Genomic DNA, 14,804 nt, shown 5'->3' with positions numbered 1-14,804 from the left:
GCCCCTGTTCTGAAGGATCACACTGGCTGGCTAGCTATGGGCTGTAGTCACCATACTGTATTAGAAATATTATGGCAGCTGTTCCACATTACAAGAATTTCTATGGCAAACATTTAACGGCTCTCATTATTCCCAAATACGCTAATTGCATTAGTACATTTTCCAAGGAAATTCCGTGTACTACTAATGATAATCTGCAGCAACCCCACCTTACCACTGCAACGTCATCCCAGGCATTCCACAAACTATTAAGAACATCCAACAGAAGCCAAGCAGTTCCCAGCAACCAAATTATGAGCAGCCTGTAACTAGAAATAGTCAGGTGGGCAGGAATATAAGGCCACAGCTGCAAACAGTCTCACTCCATAAATGGTTCAGAACAACAACACTTTGGAGATATGATGAATTGCATAACCAGACGCCGCCACCTCTACTTCTACCATTATTCAAGAGTATATACTATGGCTCAACCTGTCACAATGTTGACATACTATTCATCACCAACCTCTATAACCTATCATATCAGAGATATATTTAGTTACTATACTGTGTGTTTGTTGTCACCAAACACTAGTATTACAGGGCTTAGGCTAGAAAGCAAGTACAATGAATAAGGCCTTATGCAGATTGTACATGTAAAACTTTTCTCTGAGAAAATAAGTTTTCTTGATAAAAGAATCATTTGGCTGCCTTGTAAAGTAAGATCCAACTATGTCCTTCATATTATGATCATGCACAGTCCAGCAGGAAGACACTAGAATAGATTTCACAGGAAATTATTAAATTTCCATTATCAGATATATGCTGGCCAGATAATGCCTAAAGTCAAGCACTCATACAGAGAAAGTGATGCTCCTTAGGGCACAAGCACTAAGCCATTATGAGTAAAAGACCCCTATTTATGGGTGCATTCCTGGGCCCAGGATTGGTATCTGTTCTGCTTCACTGCAGGTTTTTGTGTTCTCATTTCCTGCTTCATTTCTGTCAGGATGTTTATACCTTGGAAATAAGCATTTGTCTTGATACCTTTAAGTACCTAATTTTCTTCGTGGAGTTATTTGTTTTGTTAGGCTTATGTTTTCTGGTTTGAATTTTTCTCGTTATGGATTGAGCTCAGATCCTAACGCTCCCTTCACTTCATAGAAAAGGCCAGATTGTTGTCCTGGCTCCTGGTAGGCAAGAGTGAGTTTTGAATGCCTAGTGCATCTTTCTGAAGCTTGGCTGGATCAGTGCTTAGCTTGGGAAGCTGCTGAGGGCTCCACCAATAAAAGATCTTTCATTATATTCAGTGCTTGATTTATGACATTTGTGTTATATAAAATTCTGCTTAGGCATTTATGCTGTTGAGTGGGGAAAAGCTACACAAGACATTGACCATGTTCTATTTATGTAAGCATCAATGCAGCTTATACCAACGTTTGGTTGGCTGCAAGGGTGTGCTAGTATTCATAAAGTATAACTTGATCAGCTTGACTTTGTTCATAATTATGTTTGTTTTACGTCAGTGTTCGTTATCATCCTGCCATACACTTTTAAAATATTTTAAACAAATTAGTTGTTTTCTTTGTTTTGTATATCCAGCATTCTTAACATCATTTCACAATATACATTGTACCGAAAGTTGACATGTGTGTATGGTTACTCTCCTTTTTTATTTTAGTTATGTAGGGTTTAAATTATGTGTATGTATAATACCATTATAAAGATAATCCTTAATTATCTTGTATACATATCACATGATGATAATTAAAAGGTAATTTAATGTAAATTATCCAGCTGTGCTCATGCATTTCATAACAAAATTTATCTGTGAAGTTAATACAGTATAGGTCTAGTCTAAGGATGGACTAGTTAGACATGCATAAAAGGTCCACACATGTCATCTGTTGATACAAGTCTCTCTCTTCCTTTTTAGCATTCCTAAATCAAATGGCACCGATTACTAGGTTCATCGATAAATTTGTGCCAATACTCCATGCCCAACAGGAATACATGAGCGGAGGTAGGGATTGCATTGTTCGGGCTTTATGATCAAATGCTTTGCTACAGAGTGAGCCAGTTCTGTAAATGGGAGCTGAGAGGCACCATCTTGTTAGTCCTGCTGGGAACCCTACCTTCCTGCTTGGAGTTGCTGTGATGTTTGGCAACATTCTGAGCTGGCTCTTTCTATAGTGCTTCTTTAAACTTTTATGTGAATAGGCACACATATTGTCATCCCATAAACCAAATGTTTCCATAGGTCTCATTTGTAATGTACAGTACTTGTGAATGTGATAATGCTTGTTTTTATGCCTAAATGTTGTCAAACATGTCCAGAGCATTTGTTTGCATTACTATTATTATTTTAATCATTCTGGTTCTTATTATTGGTTGATGAACATTTTTGCCCTCAGGTGCAGGATATGTGTTAAGTCGGGAAGCTCTGAGAAAATTTGTCGAGGAAGCGATACCTAACCCGAAGAAGTGTCGACAAGACCATGCTGGGGCAGAAGATGTTGAAATAGGTATGTGGTGCATATTTTACAAATTATTAAAGAAAAAATCCATTTCTTTTATTTGATGAGCTGTTCATATAGGTCTTAAACATTTTGGGCACCTGAAAACTGTCTCAGTTTTAATGTGATTTGACAAACAGCATTTACAACATTTGATAGTTATCATACTAAAATACTGAACTGCAGTTAAAAGTGCATTTCTCAAAGATGTGTTTTTAACTGTGTAATCTTTGCCATACCTATTAATAGCTTCTGTTTCAAGTTTTAAGCCCAAATTGCAGAGGTACTTAAGCCTGCCAGTCCTTCTAGGGTTTCAGGGTGTTTGTCTTTACAACCAGTTCCTGACCCCAAGCTTTGTCCTTGGGAGAACATCTTCCTGTCTCAGGTGTTGGCAGGGACTTCGGTTCTTCTGCTGGCTACAGTAGCAGGCTTCCTGGGTTAATGGGGACCCCGAGGAGTACCCTTGGGTGCCTGTCAGCTGTTCTTGGTTCCCTCTGCGGAGGGTCTTATGTTGCAGGGGGATCATTTTTCTTATCCCACTCCTGCCATGTGTAAGTTGATTGTTCAGCTGCAACCCTCCCCCCTCCTTTGGGTTTGTTTCTGGGTGCTGCTAGGTGCATCAGATTTGTTCTTCTGGAGGTTTCCGTCCTCCAAGGCTTCACCTTCGGTGGTTCGTGCAGATTCACTTTAGTGCCTCTTTTCTGTGATGTACCCTGCCTCTTTGAGTTTGGGTCCATCTCTCTTTGGTTACAGCTTGAGGTCACGGGCTCAACCTTACAGGCTGACAACACTCATATTTCTTTGTAATTTTGTCTAGGATTCTGTCATTCCCATGCTCTTCGCTGGTGAGAGGTGAGGTTCATCTTTCAGGTGTTTCTGAGCAGGGCTCAATTTGCCCCACTTCAGTCCTTTTTGTTTGCTCTGGCTCTTCCCGAGGATGTTGGCAAGTGACAGCTCCACATGCAGCTGCCTACACTTTCCATGGCTCTTATTGAGAATTGCCATAGAGCACATTTGTACCAGTCTGCAGTATTTCTGAGTCCTTGTGGAAGGGCTTGCTGGGCAACTCTGTAAGGACATGGCTGCACTGGGGTCCTCTCCAGGTGTGGAAATCTTGTGGGCTGCAGTTCTGGCCCAGGTGGCCTTGTTCAAGATGCTCGCCCCTCTTCTTCTAGAGGTGATGGGGGCATTATATTTGGCCTGCCTCACATGTCGGCAAGCTGTATTCACCTAGTTGTGCTTGCGGGGGTTGAGCTCTGCTCTTTCGGCCCGCCTCTCAACTGTCAATCAACTGTTACTAACTACTATTTTTTCACACACACACCCAGGAAGCAGCCCGTGACAGCTGACTAACTCCCAGGTACCTATTTACTGCTAGGTAACAAGGGCATCAGGGTGAAAGAAACTGCCCATTGTTTCTCGCCGGCACCGGGAATCGAATCCGGGCCACAGGATCACGTGTCCAGCGTGCTATCCACACAGCCACCGGCGCCACCACCGGACAATGGTCCACTGTGCTGGACCATTGTTTAAATTCAGCATGGATGGTCTCTTGCTCTTGTGGCCACTTCTCCATTTTTGCCCCTCCTCTTTCCCGAGGAAGTTGTCAGGTTGTGCTTGCAAACATGCACGCACGTACATACGTAGTACTAGTACTTGTATCAACCAGCGATGAATCGTCTTTGGCTCTCATTGACCAGTCTTAACAAGGAGCATCTCTGCCCAGAGACACCAGCTGGTTGGTGTACTTGTCTTGAATGAACAAGGAAATGATAGCAATAGGCAATAAGCAATCATTCTTTACACACAGAGATCACCCTAACGTGATGCATCAAATGAACAAATCCACAAGGGCCGTGACGAGGATTCGAACCTGCGTCCGGGAGCATCCCAGACAACGAACGGCCTATTGACATAGCTCGAGTGCAGGGGGGGAGTTGTGTAAAACCCTGGTTTGTGCCTCGGAGAGGCTGCGGGATCCAGTAAGTTCAGTAGAACTTCGGTTTCAACTCTTTTAACCCTGTTGTAGCTCAGTCGATTAAGGCAGTGTCTAGGATGCTCCCAGATGCAGGTTTGAATCCTCGGCACAGCCCTTGTGGATTTGTTAAGCAATCATTCTTCTGTCTACACTTGTGTTTATTCAAGTATTTGATGCAGTTTTAGTTATTAGAGAAAATGTAGACAAAATGTTGAGCACAGTTCAGTATAAATTAAATTATTGTATGGATCATCCCTTTTTATTAGGCTTTGTGTTCTGAGAGTAACATAACTGAGATAACTCATAAATTGCATAAATAACTCTCCTACCATCTAGCAGTAGTTTTAAGTTAACTCAGGACACTCAGGACAGTTTAAGTTAACTCAGAACACACATTTTGCCCGCCTTGAGTGTTCGTGGTTCTGTGCTTGGTTGGATATTCCAGAGTTGGCCAGTCTTGTCTTTAGTGATCAAACATATAAAACTTTTTATTTATAATTTATATAATAATCTCAGGCTTGACAGCCCAAGTCATCACTTTATATTTTAATAATGTATAATAAGGCATTCATTGCATTGTATACCAAACAGTAATACTAACTCTTCATTAAGAGGTCACTTAAACAACTGTATTATATATTAGGTATGAATATTAGATTGGTAAGGATGCCCATGATAGCATGCCAAACAGTTAATATTATAATGTATGCATGTTTTGCTCACAGATTGTGCAGTACAGTATAAGAGTGATGCTTGCGATAACATCTTTTAATTAGCTTCTGATGGTAGATCTACTAATGAGGGGCCTCACAAACCAGCTCAGTTTAAGAACTAGACACACTTCACTTAGAGCAGACCAGTGCACATATGGATTCGAAATTTATAACTAAATGTAAAGAAACACACAAGACCAAGAAAGATACTGGCATTTACATACATTCTGCTTATCCCCCTTCCCTGATACACTATACAGATGTGATTGCAGGTGTTACTTCTCATATTTTGGAACTAAGGCAGTACTTTTTGGGGGTTGTGACATAGCATTATTTTTAATTTGGCTAACTTGCAGGTAAATGTATGCAGAATATTGGTGTGCAAGCTGGGGACTCTAGAGATAACATGGGACGTGGTCGTTTCTTCCCTTTTGTTCCTGAGCACCATTTGGTTCCTGGTCATATTGGCCCTAAAAACTGGTACTGGGATTGGATATATTATCCATCCAAAGTTGTAAGTACAAACTCTGTACAAATATTGTTCAAATTTAATGTAATCCAATACAGCATATTAGCTAATGTTAAAACCTTCCATGCACTTCTTAAACTGGATATATCATACTTTCGTATTCCTTGTTTATATGGTCAAAGAACATCTCAACATATTTAATCATCTACTGTTTGTACTTTTGCTCACCTTTCTTATGTAAACATATTAGTTCTCTTCTATATATTTCTATTTCAAAATTACGCCAAACCCACTGAAATCTTAGTTAATTAGCTTTGTCAAAGCAAAGCGTTGCTTTGTAGGGGCCTGACAGCTGAGTTGACAGTGCTCGGGATTCATAGTCCTAGGGTTCCGGGTTCGATCCCCGGTGGAGGTGAAAACACATGGGCAGAATTTCTTTCACCCTGATGTGTCTGTTCACCTAGCAGTAAATAGGTACCTGGGAGTTAAATAGCTGCTACAGGGTGCTTCCTGGAAATGTATAACAAAAAGGAGGCCTGGTCGACGACTGGGCCACGGGGACTCTAAACCCCGAAATCATCTCAAGATAACCTCAAGATAAGAAGACAGGAAGCATCTCCTTTACATAGAATTATCATGTTCTGCTGCTTGGTAATTTGCACATAATCGGCACATTAAGGACGGTCTTAATTGACCGCTTTTAACTGTAGTCTTAATTGGCACATTAAGGGCGGCGGTGGCTGAGCGGACAGAACACTGGTCGCCTGATCTTGTGGTCCCGGGTTCGATCCCAAGCACTGGCAAGAAACAATTGGCAGAGTTTCTTTCACCCTGATGCCCCTGTTACCTAGCAGTAAATAGATACCTGGGAGTTAGTCAGCTGTCACGGGCTGCTTTCTGGGGGTGGAGGCCTGGTCGAGGACCGGGCCGCGGGAACACTAAAGCCCCGAAATCATCTCAAGATAACCTCAAGATAATCTAATAATTTGACAGCAAAATGTGACAGAACCTCATAAATATGCCATATTAAGTAATATTGGTAAATTAATTAACTCTTTAATGTTCCAAACCATCGATGCATACCCAACCATAAACATTCTAGGTAATTCAAGATCCCCCTCATTGACACTTAAAATGTTTATACCATATTTTTTTTCCAGCTAGTTTTTGGATTATAATTATAAATTATAATTATGATTATACATTACTTGCATATTTTTCAACTTAAATAGAAATGTGAAATATGGAAATGTGCATACATGATCGATCAATATCAGGGTGAAAATATAACAAACATAACTACAGCGTCATACTTTTCATGCAAGTAATATGCAAAAATTGTAAAAAATACTCACAGGCAGATTAGTTATCTTTGGTGATAAATAGTTGACCGAGGTGATCTCTGGATTGTCCCCAGATACTTTGCTTTGTTACATAGCTGAAGAATATCATTCCCAAGCCCCTGTTCATCTTCTACTTCGAAGGTCAGTGCTCGCATCCGTTGTCCAGTACTGTACAGTATTATTCCAGATGACCTCTGTGCTTGTGGTTCGTCATGTCATCAAGCCAGCTTTGACCCCTTTTTCTAGATTTTAAAGACACCTATTGGCACGTACCAATCCATCTGGGATTCTGGGATTGGCTGGAGTTTTGGATTGGAGTCGCATCCTATCATCTCTCGGGCTCAACCTGGCCCCCATAATGTTTTCTCGGCTTACTCACATGGTTCTTCGGGAGTTTCGACTCTTGGGGAGGCAATGTCCTGTCCTAATTCAATGAATGGTTGATCTGGGCTACCATTCATTGCTTTTGCTTGCTAGCCAAGGGACATAACATTTCAGGTGGTGGTCTGTTACCACCTTATCCTTTCCCATGTAGTTGATTACCTTACCTTGAGGTGCTTCCGGGGCTTAGCGTCCCCGTGGCCTGGTCATCGACCAGGCCTCCTGGTGGTGAAAAACGTGGCTCACGAGTGAAGGGGGCAGCTGGGATGCTGAATGACCTGAAGTATATTTTGCTTGTTTGAATAGTCGTATGGGTTACTTGGCTTTACAAATTTTTTTTATAGAGATGTGGATTTTGTAATGCTTTTTGGCATTCTGGATTAGTCTTTGATCCTCACATGCTTCCTTGCCTCTTTGATGTGGGGGACAAGATATCGATTCTCTCTCCTAGTGAGCTGAGGAAGACTTAGGAGCCTGAAGTTGGAGGATAGCCCTGTGGTGCCAGTGCAGCAAGCCCCCCAAAAAGCTACTGAGATATTATGCCTAGAAAGAGACATTTCATTATATTCAAAGCTCTGTTATTTCTTGATGTGTGAAGCCTTCTGCTAAACACACATCTATTAGGTTGACTTTTGGAACCTGTGTCACCTGTGGTTGGTCATTGAATGCAATCCTGAAATTTTTGTTTTCTTATTACTGGGTGTTGCCATTCTTGGAGGACATCACTTCAAAGCATTTTGGCTTCTTGCACTGACCAGTGATATTTGGATCAACACACTCCATGTCATTCTTCATCATTTGGCAATTCTGGTGTTTGATTGTGGTGATCAGGCCTTTCTGCTGGGTTATGAGATGCCTGCCTTTAACCATGGGTCCTCTCCTTGTTCTGGAATGGTTTGTCTGGCCTGCTATCCATCATGCTGTGTTTTATGGTAATGTTGCACTAGTATGTCTTGATAATGAGTGTCTCACACTCTCCTTCTCTATTTCTTAACCTCTGCTCTCTGGTTTTCTGCTCCAATGCTGGCCTCTTCCAGCTTTTGAGATGAGTGTTAGTCAGCTTAGTGTGTATCCTTGTGTCGATGATTAAAGGAAATATATGTTCCACACTAGCTGCATTACTATTATCCTTATCCAGCTCAGACATCAGGGCTATGGATTCTGGAGAGTTAACCAGATCTTCACAGCTTGGTACCTATCAGACATGGCTTGGTTATGGCACCATTGAGTAACTCTGGGGCAACGCTCAACATTTTGCCTCTGGTAAGACTTGTTGGGTCTGGAAGATTCTGCTCTAGTTTGTCTTGTACCTTTGCTCTCTGGCATTTTTGCAGAGCGGATATGATAACTATGTATACAATCTTGGTGTCCGTGGGTAGTGTCTGTGACTACTGTCCATGTGATGTGTGTGTCAGTGGCTGGTGTTTGTGGCTACTGTCTGTGTGATGTGTCAGTAGATAAAGTGGATAAAGGTAACCTAAGGTAACCTATTTAAATTAAAAAAGAGGTAGGACAACGGGACATCGATGGAAGCTGGATATGCAATCAAGTCGATGAGATGTAAGGAAGTTTTTGTTCTCTATATGGGCAGTAGAAAAATAGAATGCACTGAAGGAAGAGGTAATTGAAGCCAACGCCATCCACAACTTTTAAAAAGAAATATGATAAACGTTAATATTAAGATGGGTGATTGGTATGCCAGGTATAAAAGATTAGGAAGCAGGGCATAAAGAGCCAGATCTCACTTTCCCATGGTCACTCATCGGTCAGCCTGCTGTGGGTAATTGGCTATCGGAGCATCTGTGGAGACGTTAACTCAGAAACAGAGAATTGAGCATATTAAAACACTTCTTTCTGAGCATGCCCCTCAGATGCTCCTGTTCCCATCCTTGATTGCTCCCTTTCCAAGATATGTGACAGAAGAATCACATACAAAGATCAGTGGCATGTGGGATGGAAAGTATCAAGAGCCTGGTGGGTTACCGAGTTTTGGGTAGATGATACGGAAGCTGGTCAAGAGAGCATCTGAAGGTCATATCCTGAGAGGAGCATTTCATACTCTCATTTCTCACTTTTTCTTTCCTTTTATCTCACTTGCCATAGCACCATCCTGAAGCTATATGACACTCCATTCAATAGTAGTTATTCTCTAGGCTGAGTACACAATTTTATGAACACAAGTCAAGATCAGGTGTGCTGTATTTGCAGGTGTGCAAATTTTGGATGTACAGTATACAATATTAAAAATGAATGTAATGCAAAACTTTGAGAGCCATCTTCTCTTTTCAGGGTTTAGACTGCTGCTCCGACACAGCAGTTTCCTTTCATTACGTACCACCTAACAAAATGTATGAACTGGAATACTTTCTCTACCATCTTCGACCATATGGGATCAATCACTTGGATCCTTTTCCACCCCCACTGCCACCTGATACCAAGAGTATCCCTGATGGGGTAAGTTCATTTTTACTGATTATCTATTTGTATTAGTACTGTAGTACTGTATTGTTAAACAACAGGAGCTACCTAAATGCTGAAAAACTGTTTAAGTGGAATGATGCTCAAGTCTCCAATTTTACTTAAACTATATGAATGACATTATGAAGCCCTGTTTTCCTAATGATTTCATTTAATGAGGATAAACAGTTGGTAAAATAAATAAATATATTATATATATATATATATATATATATATATATATATATATATATATATATATATATATATATATATATATATATTAGTATATTTTGGTAGCAGTCTTTCCTGTAGACATATTTTATTAAATATGACCGAAAAAGTAAGATTAATAATTCTAACACGAATTTTCTCAATCTTTCGTACATTATGCTTCACTGTTGGAGGTAAATCAAAAATCACTTCTCCAAAATTCATTTTTATTTCTAGTCTGACGCGACACGGGCGCGTTTCGTAAAACTTATTACATTTTCAAAGACTTCACAAATACACAACTGATTAGAACTTGCGTTTCCCTGATTTTATATCTACATTTGAGTGAGGTGGGAAGGGTGATGTGGCATTACATTTGAGTAAGGTGGGAAGGATGATGTGGCATTAGAGGATATTAATAGGGTATTAAAAGTATCAACACAAGACAGAACACGAAACAATGGATATTGAATAGAAGTGTTTGTAGAAAGCCTATTGGTCCATATTTCTTGATGCTTCTATATTGGAGCGGAGTCTTGAGGTGGGTAGAATATAGTTGTGCAATAATTGGCTGTTGATTGCTGGTGTTGACTTCTTGATGTGTAGTGCCTCGCAAACGTCTAGCCGCCTGCTATCGCTGTATCTATCGATGATTTCTGTGTTGTTTACTAGGATTTCTCTGGCGATGGTTTGGTTATGGGAAGAGATTATATGTTCCTTAATGGAAAAAAAAAAAAAAAAAAAAAAAAAAAAAAATGAATTTTGGAGAAGTGATTTTTGATTTACCTCCAACAGTGAAGCATAATGTACGAAAGATTGAGAAAATTCGTGTTAGAATTATTAATCTTACTTTTTCGGTCATATTTAATAAAATATATATATATATATATATATATATATATATATATATATATATATATATATATATATATATATATATATATATATATATATATATATATATATATATATATATAATATATATATATAAAATAATAAAATAAAATATGAAAAGTGACTGTGTTCTGGACAGCCTTGGAAGTCAACTTGAGTATGGTTATCTTATAAGCAGTCTCCATTTTTAAGACAAATTTAGAGAAGATTCAGAGATATGCCACTAGATTAGTCCCAGAGCTGAGAGGTATGAGTTACAAGGAAAGACTACGGGAATTAAGTCTTTTCTCCCCGGAAGACAGAAGAGTTAGAGGAGACATGATCACCACCTACAAAATTCTCAGAGGAATTGACAGGGTGGACAAAAGCAAGCTATTTACCATGGGTGGGACATGAACAAATGGACACATGTGGCAGCTTAGTACTCAAATGAGCCACAGGGACATTAGAAAGAATTTTTTCAGTGTCAAAGTAGTTAACAGATGGAATGCATTAGGAAGTGATGTGGTGGAGGCTGACTCCATACACAGTTTCAAATGTAGATATGATAGAGCCCAATAGGCTCAGGATTTTACATCAGTTGATTGACAGTTGAGAGGCATGACCAAAGAGTCAAAGCTCAACCCCTGCAAGCACAACTTGGTAAGTATAACTAGGTAACATGGAGCCACTGTTTGGCCCTTCTTGAAATCATCTAGTCATTAGATACATTATTTTACAAAAGGACTTCTGTTCCTATCATTTGATGGCATAAAATCATATATGTACATTCTAAGATAAGGACAGTCTATTCAGTTCCCAGTATTATGTAATAATTTAATAATTTACAATAACAGTTATTGTATATTACCATAGTATCCACTGATACTATGCTTTTGTTGGAATAGTTTAACAGTTAAAGTAATGAATGTTTGAAGAAAATGTGTATATAATATAGGTACATTTGCAGACGAGGAGTCACAATAACGTGGCTGAAATATGTTGACCAAACCACACACTAGAAAGTGAAGGGACGATGACGTTTCGGTCTGTCCTGGACCACAATCGACTTGAGAATGGTCCAGGACGGACCAAAACATTGTCGTCCCTTCACTTTCTAGTGTGTGGTTTGGTCCACATAGACACATTTATTTATTAGGAAAGTTAATATCATTTCTATAAATTAAAACAATTAACTGAATTTAACACATTTGAGTGCTTACAGGTAATTGCAAAGTACCAGAAGGCCACTGCTAGTCCTAATCAACTTACAACAAGCTCAATTGTAAACACTCAGCATCTTACAGAAGAAAAATCAGGAAATGGTGAAGAGCAGCAGCAAACTAAGAAAGTAGATGCTTCTTTACAGAATGATGTGAAATCAAAACTTGTGTGATGTTATAGACCATTTTTATATATTACTCATTCCATAGTTTTTTTTGACATGTTAGAGTCCTACACTTTCATAAGCAGAATCTGCTCATGAGGTCTGTAGCAACTAATACTACAGTCAACCAGATACACACCTCTGAGGTCTGTGTCAGCTAGTACTGCTGTCAACCAAACACACCACTCTGAGGTCTGTGTCAGCTAGTACTGCTGTCAACCAAACACACCACTCTGAGGTCTGTGTCAGCTAGTACTGCTGTCAACCAAACACACCACTCTGAGGTCTGTGTCAGCTAGTACTACTGTCAACCAAACACACCACTCTGAGGTCTGTGTCAGCTAGTACTGCTGTCAACCAAACACACCACTCTGAGGTCTGTGTCAGCTAGTACTGCTGTCAACCAAACACACCACTTTGAGGTCTGCAGCAGCTAGTACTACTGTCAACCAAACACACCACTTTGAGGTCTGCAGCAGCTAGTACTACTGTCAACCAAACACACCACTTTGAGGTCTGTGTCAGCTAGTACTACTGTCAACCAAACACACCACTTTGAGGTCTGCAGCAGCTAGTACTACTGTCAACCAAACACACCACTTTGAGGTCTGCAGCAGCTAGTACTGCTGTCAACCAAACACACCACTCTGAGGTCTGTGTCAGCTAGTACTACTGTCAACCAAACACACCACTTTGAGGTCTGCAGCAGCTAGTACTACTGTCAACCAAACACACCACTTTGAGGTCTGCAGCAGCTAGTACTACTGTCAACCAAACACACCACTTTGAGGTCTGCAGCAGCTAGTACTGCTGTCAACCAAACACACCACTTTGAGGTCTGCAGCAGCTAGTACTACTGTCAACCAAACACACCATAAACACTCCTGGAGTTTGCATTTTAAATACAAAATTACCGTTGATTATTTGTGATTAGGCTTTGGAAAGACAATTTCTATGTTTTAGTATTATTATTCAAAGAAACAAGCTATTATATTTTTCCTTATATATAAAGACATTAAAAATATTTTATATAAGATTATTTTTTATTATTTATATCTTTGGTTAACAACAACATACACTGATAATTGAATTTTTTTCTGAGGGATTCCCTTGTGATTCCCTGAATTTTTCACATGGAGATGGCTTCCAACTCCTGGGTCACATCAGCTGTGAAGTTCTGTTTAGCCTGTTGTGAACTTGAGCCAGAACCTGACCTGACACCCTCCAGCCCCCCCTCACAAAGGTGTAGAGAGCATGCGATGCTCTATCACCCCCATCATGAATTCATCCAGAAAATTGGCAAACCAATGCTGGGTTCAAAGCCTTTAAATTGCCAAACCCCCAAACAATGTAAACAAATGATCGAATCTCATGAAAGTAGGACGAACTCCTCTGCACTGTACCCCTGCCAGTTGAAGGATGTGTGTGTGGGGTGGGAGGGGGTGACTGGCACATCTTGTCTTCTCCAGTTCTCCTAAGCCAGTTTTGGCACTGATACAGACATGATTAGTTGTAAGTTGTCCTCTCTAGGGTTCAAGATCATTAACAAAGCCATGTGGGGTTCCTCTGCTTCTAATCTAAGTGCTGGCCAGTCCTTGGACTTTGTCCTGCCGGGGCAATTTACTTGGTGCTGTTTACACATTTAAGTTAGTTTCACGGGCATGTTTTCTGTCCAGTTTGTGTTGTACTGTGTGCACCTGGGTCATAGAGTGCATGTGCTCAGGGCTTCCTTTCCTGTGTGTTCCCTAGCACGGTCAGAGGTTTCTTCTTTGGTGTGTTTGTGCATTTGCTCTTTAGATGCCTGACCTTGGATGTGTCAGGAATCTTTTATCCCTCTGTCTAGACCCTGTGTTGTGATGAATATTTTGGCTGATTGAGGCATTACAGGAGGTTAACACACTTGTTTTACTCTGCATGCTGAGGTTAGCCTTCACAGGGACATTACCTGGACTGTGTTGGTCTACTTGCATAATTCCCAGAAAGCATCCCCAGAGCCTGGGTGTCCTGTTTTGTCAGTGCTTTGGTCCCCTAGTAATTTCCTGCAGGTGTTGGTGAGGCCTAAGGATATCCCCTCCAGACATGCTCCTGCCTTGTGCGAGTTTGAAGGCTGTTTGTCACCTGCGCCACAGAACAACGATCATTCTTTCTGCCTCCCCCATGCTGCCTGTTGAGTCAGCGACACTGCGAGTCCTTTGGGGTTTGTTTTCCCACGTGTCTCATCTCTCTGACCTACCTGATAAAGTACAAGCTTATCAGGCAGCTTCCACCTTGTGAGTTCATTTTGCCCGCCTTGAGTGTTCATGGTTCTGTGCTTGGTTGGATATTCCAGAGTTGGCTTGTCTTGTCTTTAGTGATCATCTCAGCCTTGATTTCAGTTGCTACTTGCACAGTGTCCAAACCCAGGCATTTTTTCACAACACTACCTCTTTCAGAAGATTGGCCAAGTGACATACCTCTCTGGTTGAAACTTCTCACCTTTTTGTGTCTAGTCATTC

At 40.5% G+C, this 14,804-nt stretch overlaps 1 protein-coding gene across 5 annotated transcripts in view; it reads left to right on the top strand.

Annotated features, from left to right (window-relative positions):
- The window catches only part of LOC123771467 (glycoprotein-N-acetylgalactosamine 3-beta-galactosyltransferase 1), a 46,657-nt gene extending 33,312 nt beyond the window's left edge, over window positions 1-13,345 (top strand). For 3 of the 5 annotated variants that reach the window (XM_069313724.1, XM_069313722.1, XM_069313721.1), the window contains 5 exons: window positions 1,916-2,002; window positions 2,394-2,504; window positions 5,543-5,700; window positions 9,669-9,833; window positions 12,148-13,345. In XM_069313724.1, coding sequence (XP_069169825.1) covers window positions 1,916-2,002; window positions 2,394-2,504; window positions 5,543-5,700; window positions 9,669-9,833; window positions 12,148-12,318 — 692 coding nt within the window. In that variant the 3' untranslated portion in view covers window positions 12,319-13,345. The remainder of the gene's footprint in view (window positions 1-1,915; window positions 2,003-2,393; window positions 2,505-5,542; window positions 5,701-9,668; window positions 9,834-12,147) is intronic. The other 2 variants (XR_011224820.1, XM_069313723.1) reach the window with 2 other exon arrangements.
- Window positions 13,346-14,804: the final 1,459 nt, after the last annotated feature.

Source organism: Procambarus clarkii, chromosome 76 (genome assembly GCF_040958095.1).
Source record: "Procambarus clarkii isolate CNS0578487 chromosome 76, FALCON_Pclarkii_2.0, whole genome shotgun sequence".
Taxonomy (NCBI): Eukaryota; Metazoa; Arthropoda; class Malacostraca; order Decapoda; family Cambaridae; genus Procambarus; species Procambarus clarkii.
Note: the sequence above shows the minus strand (reverse complement) of the source record. Positions and strands in the feature narration are given on the sequence as shown.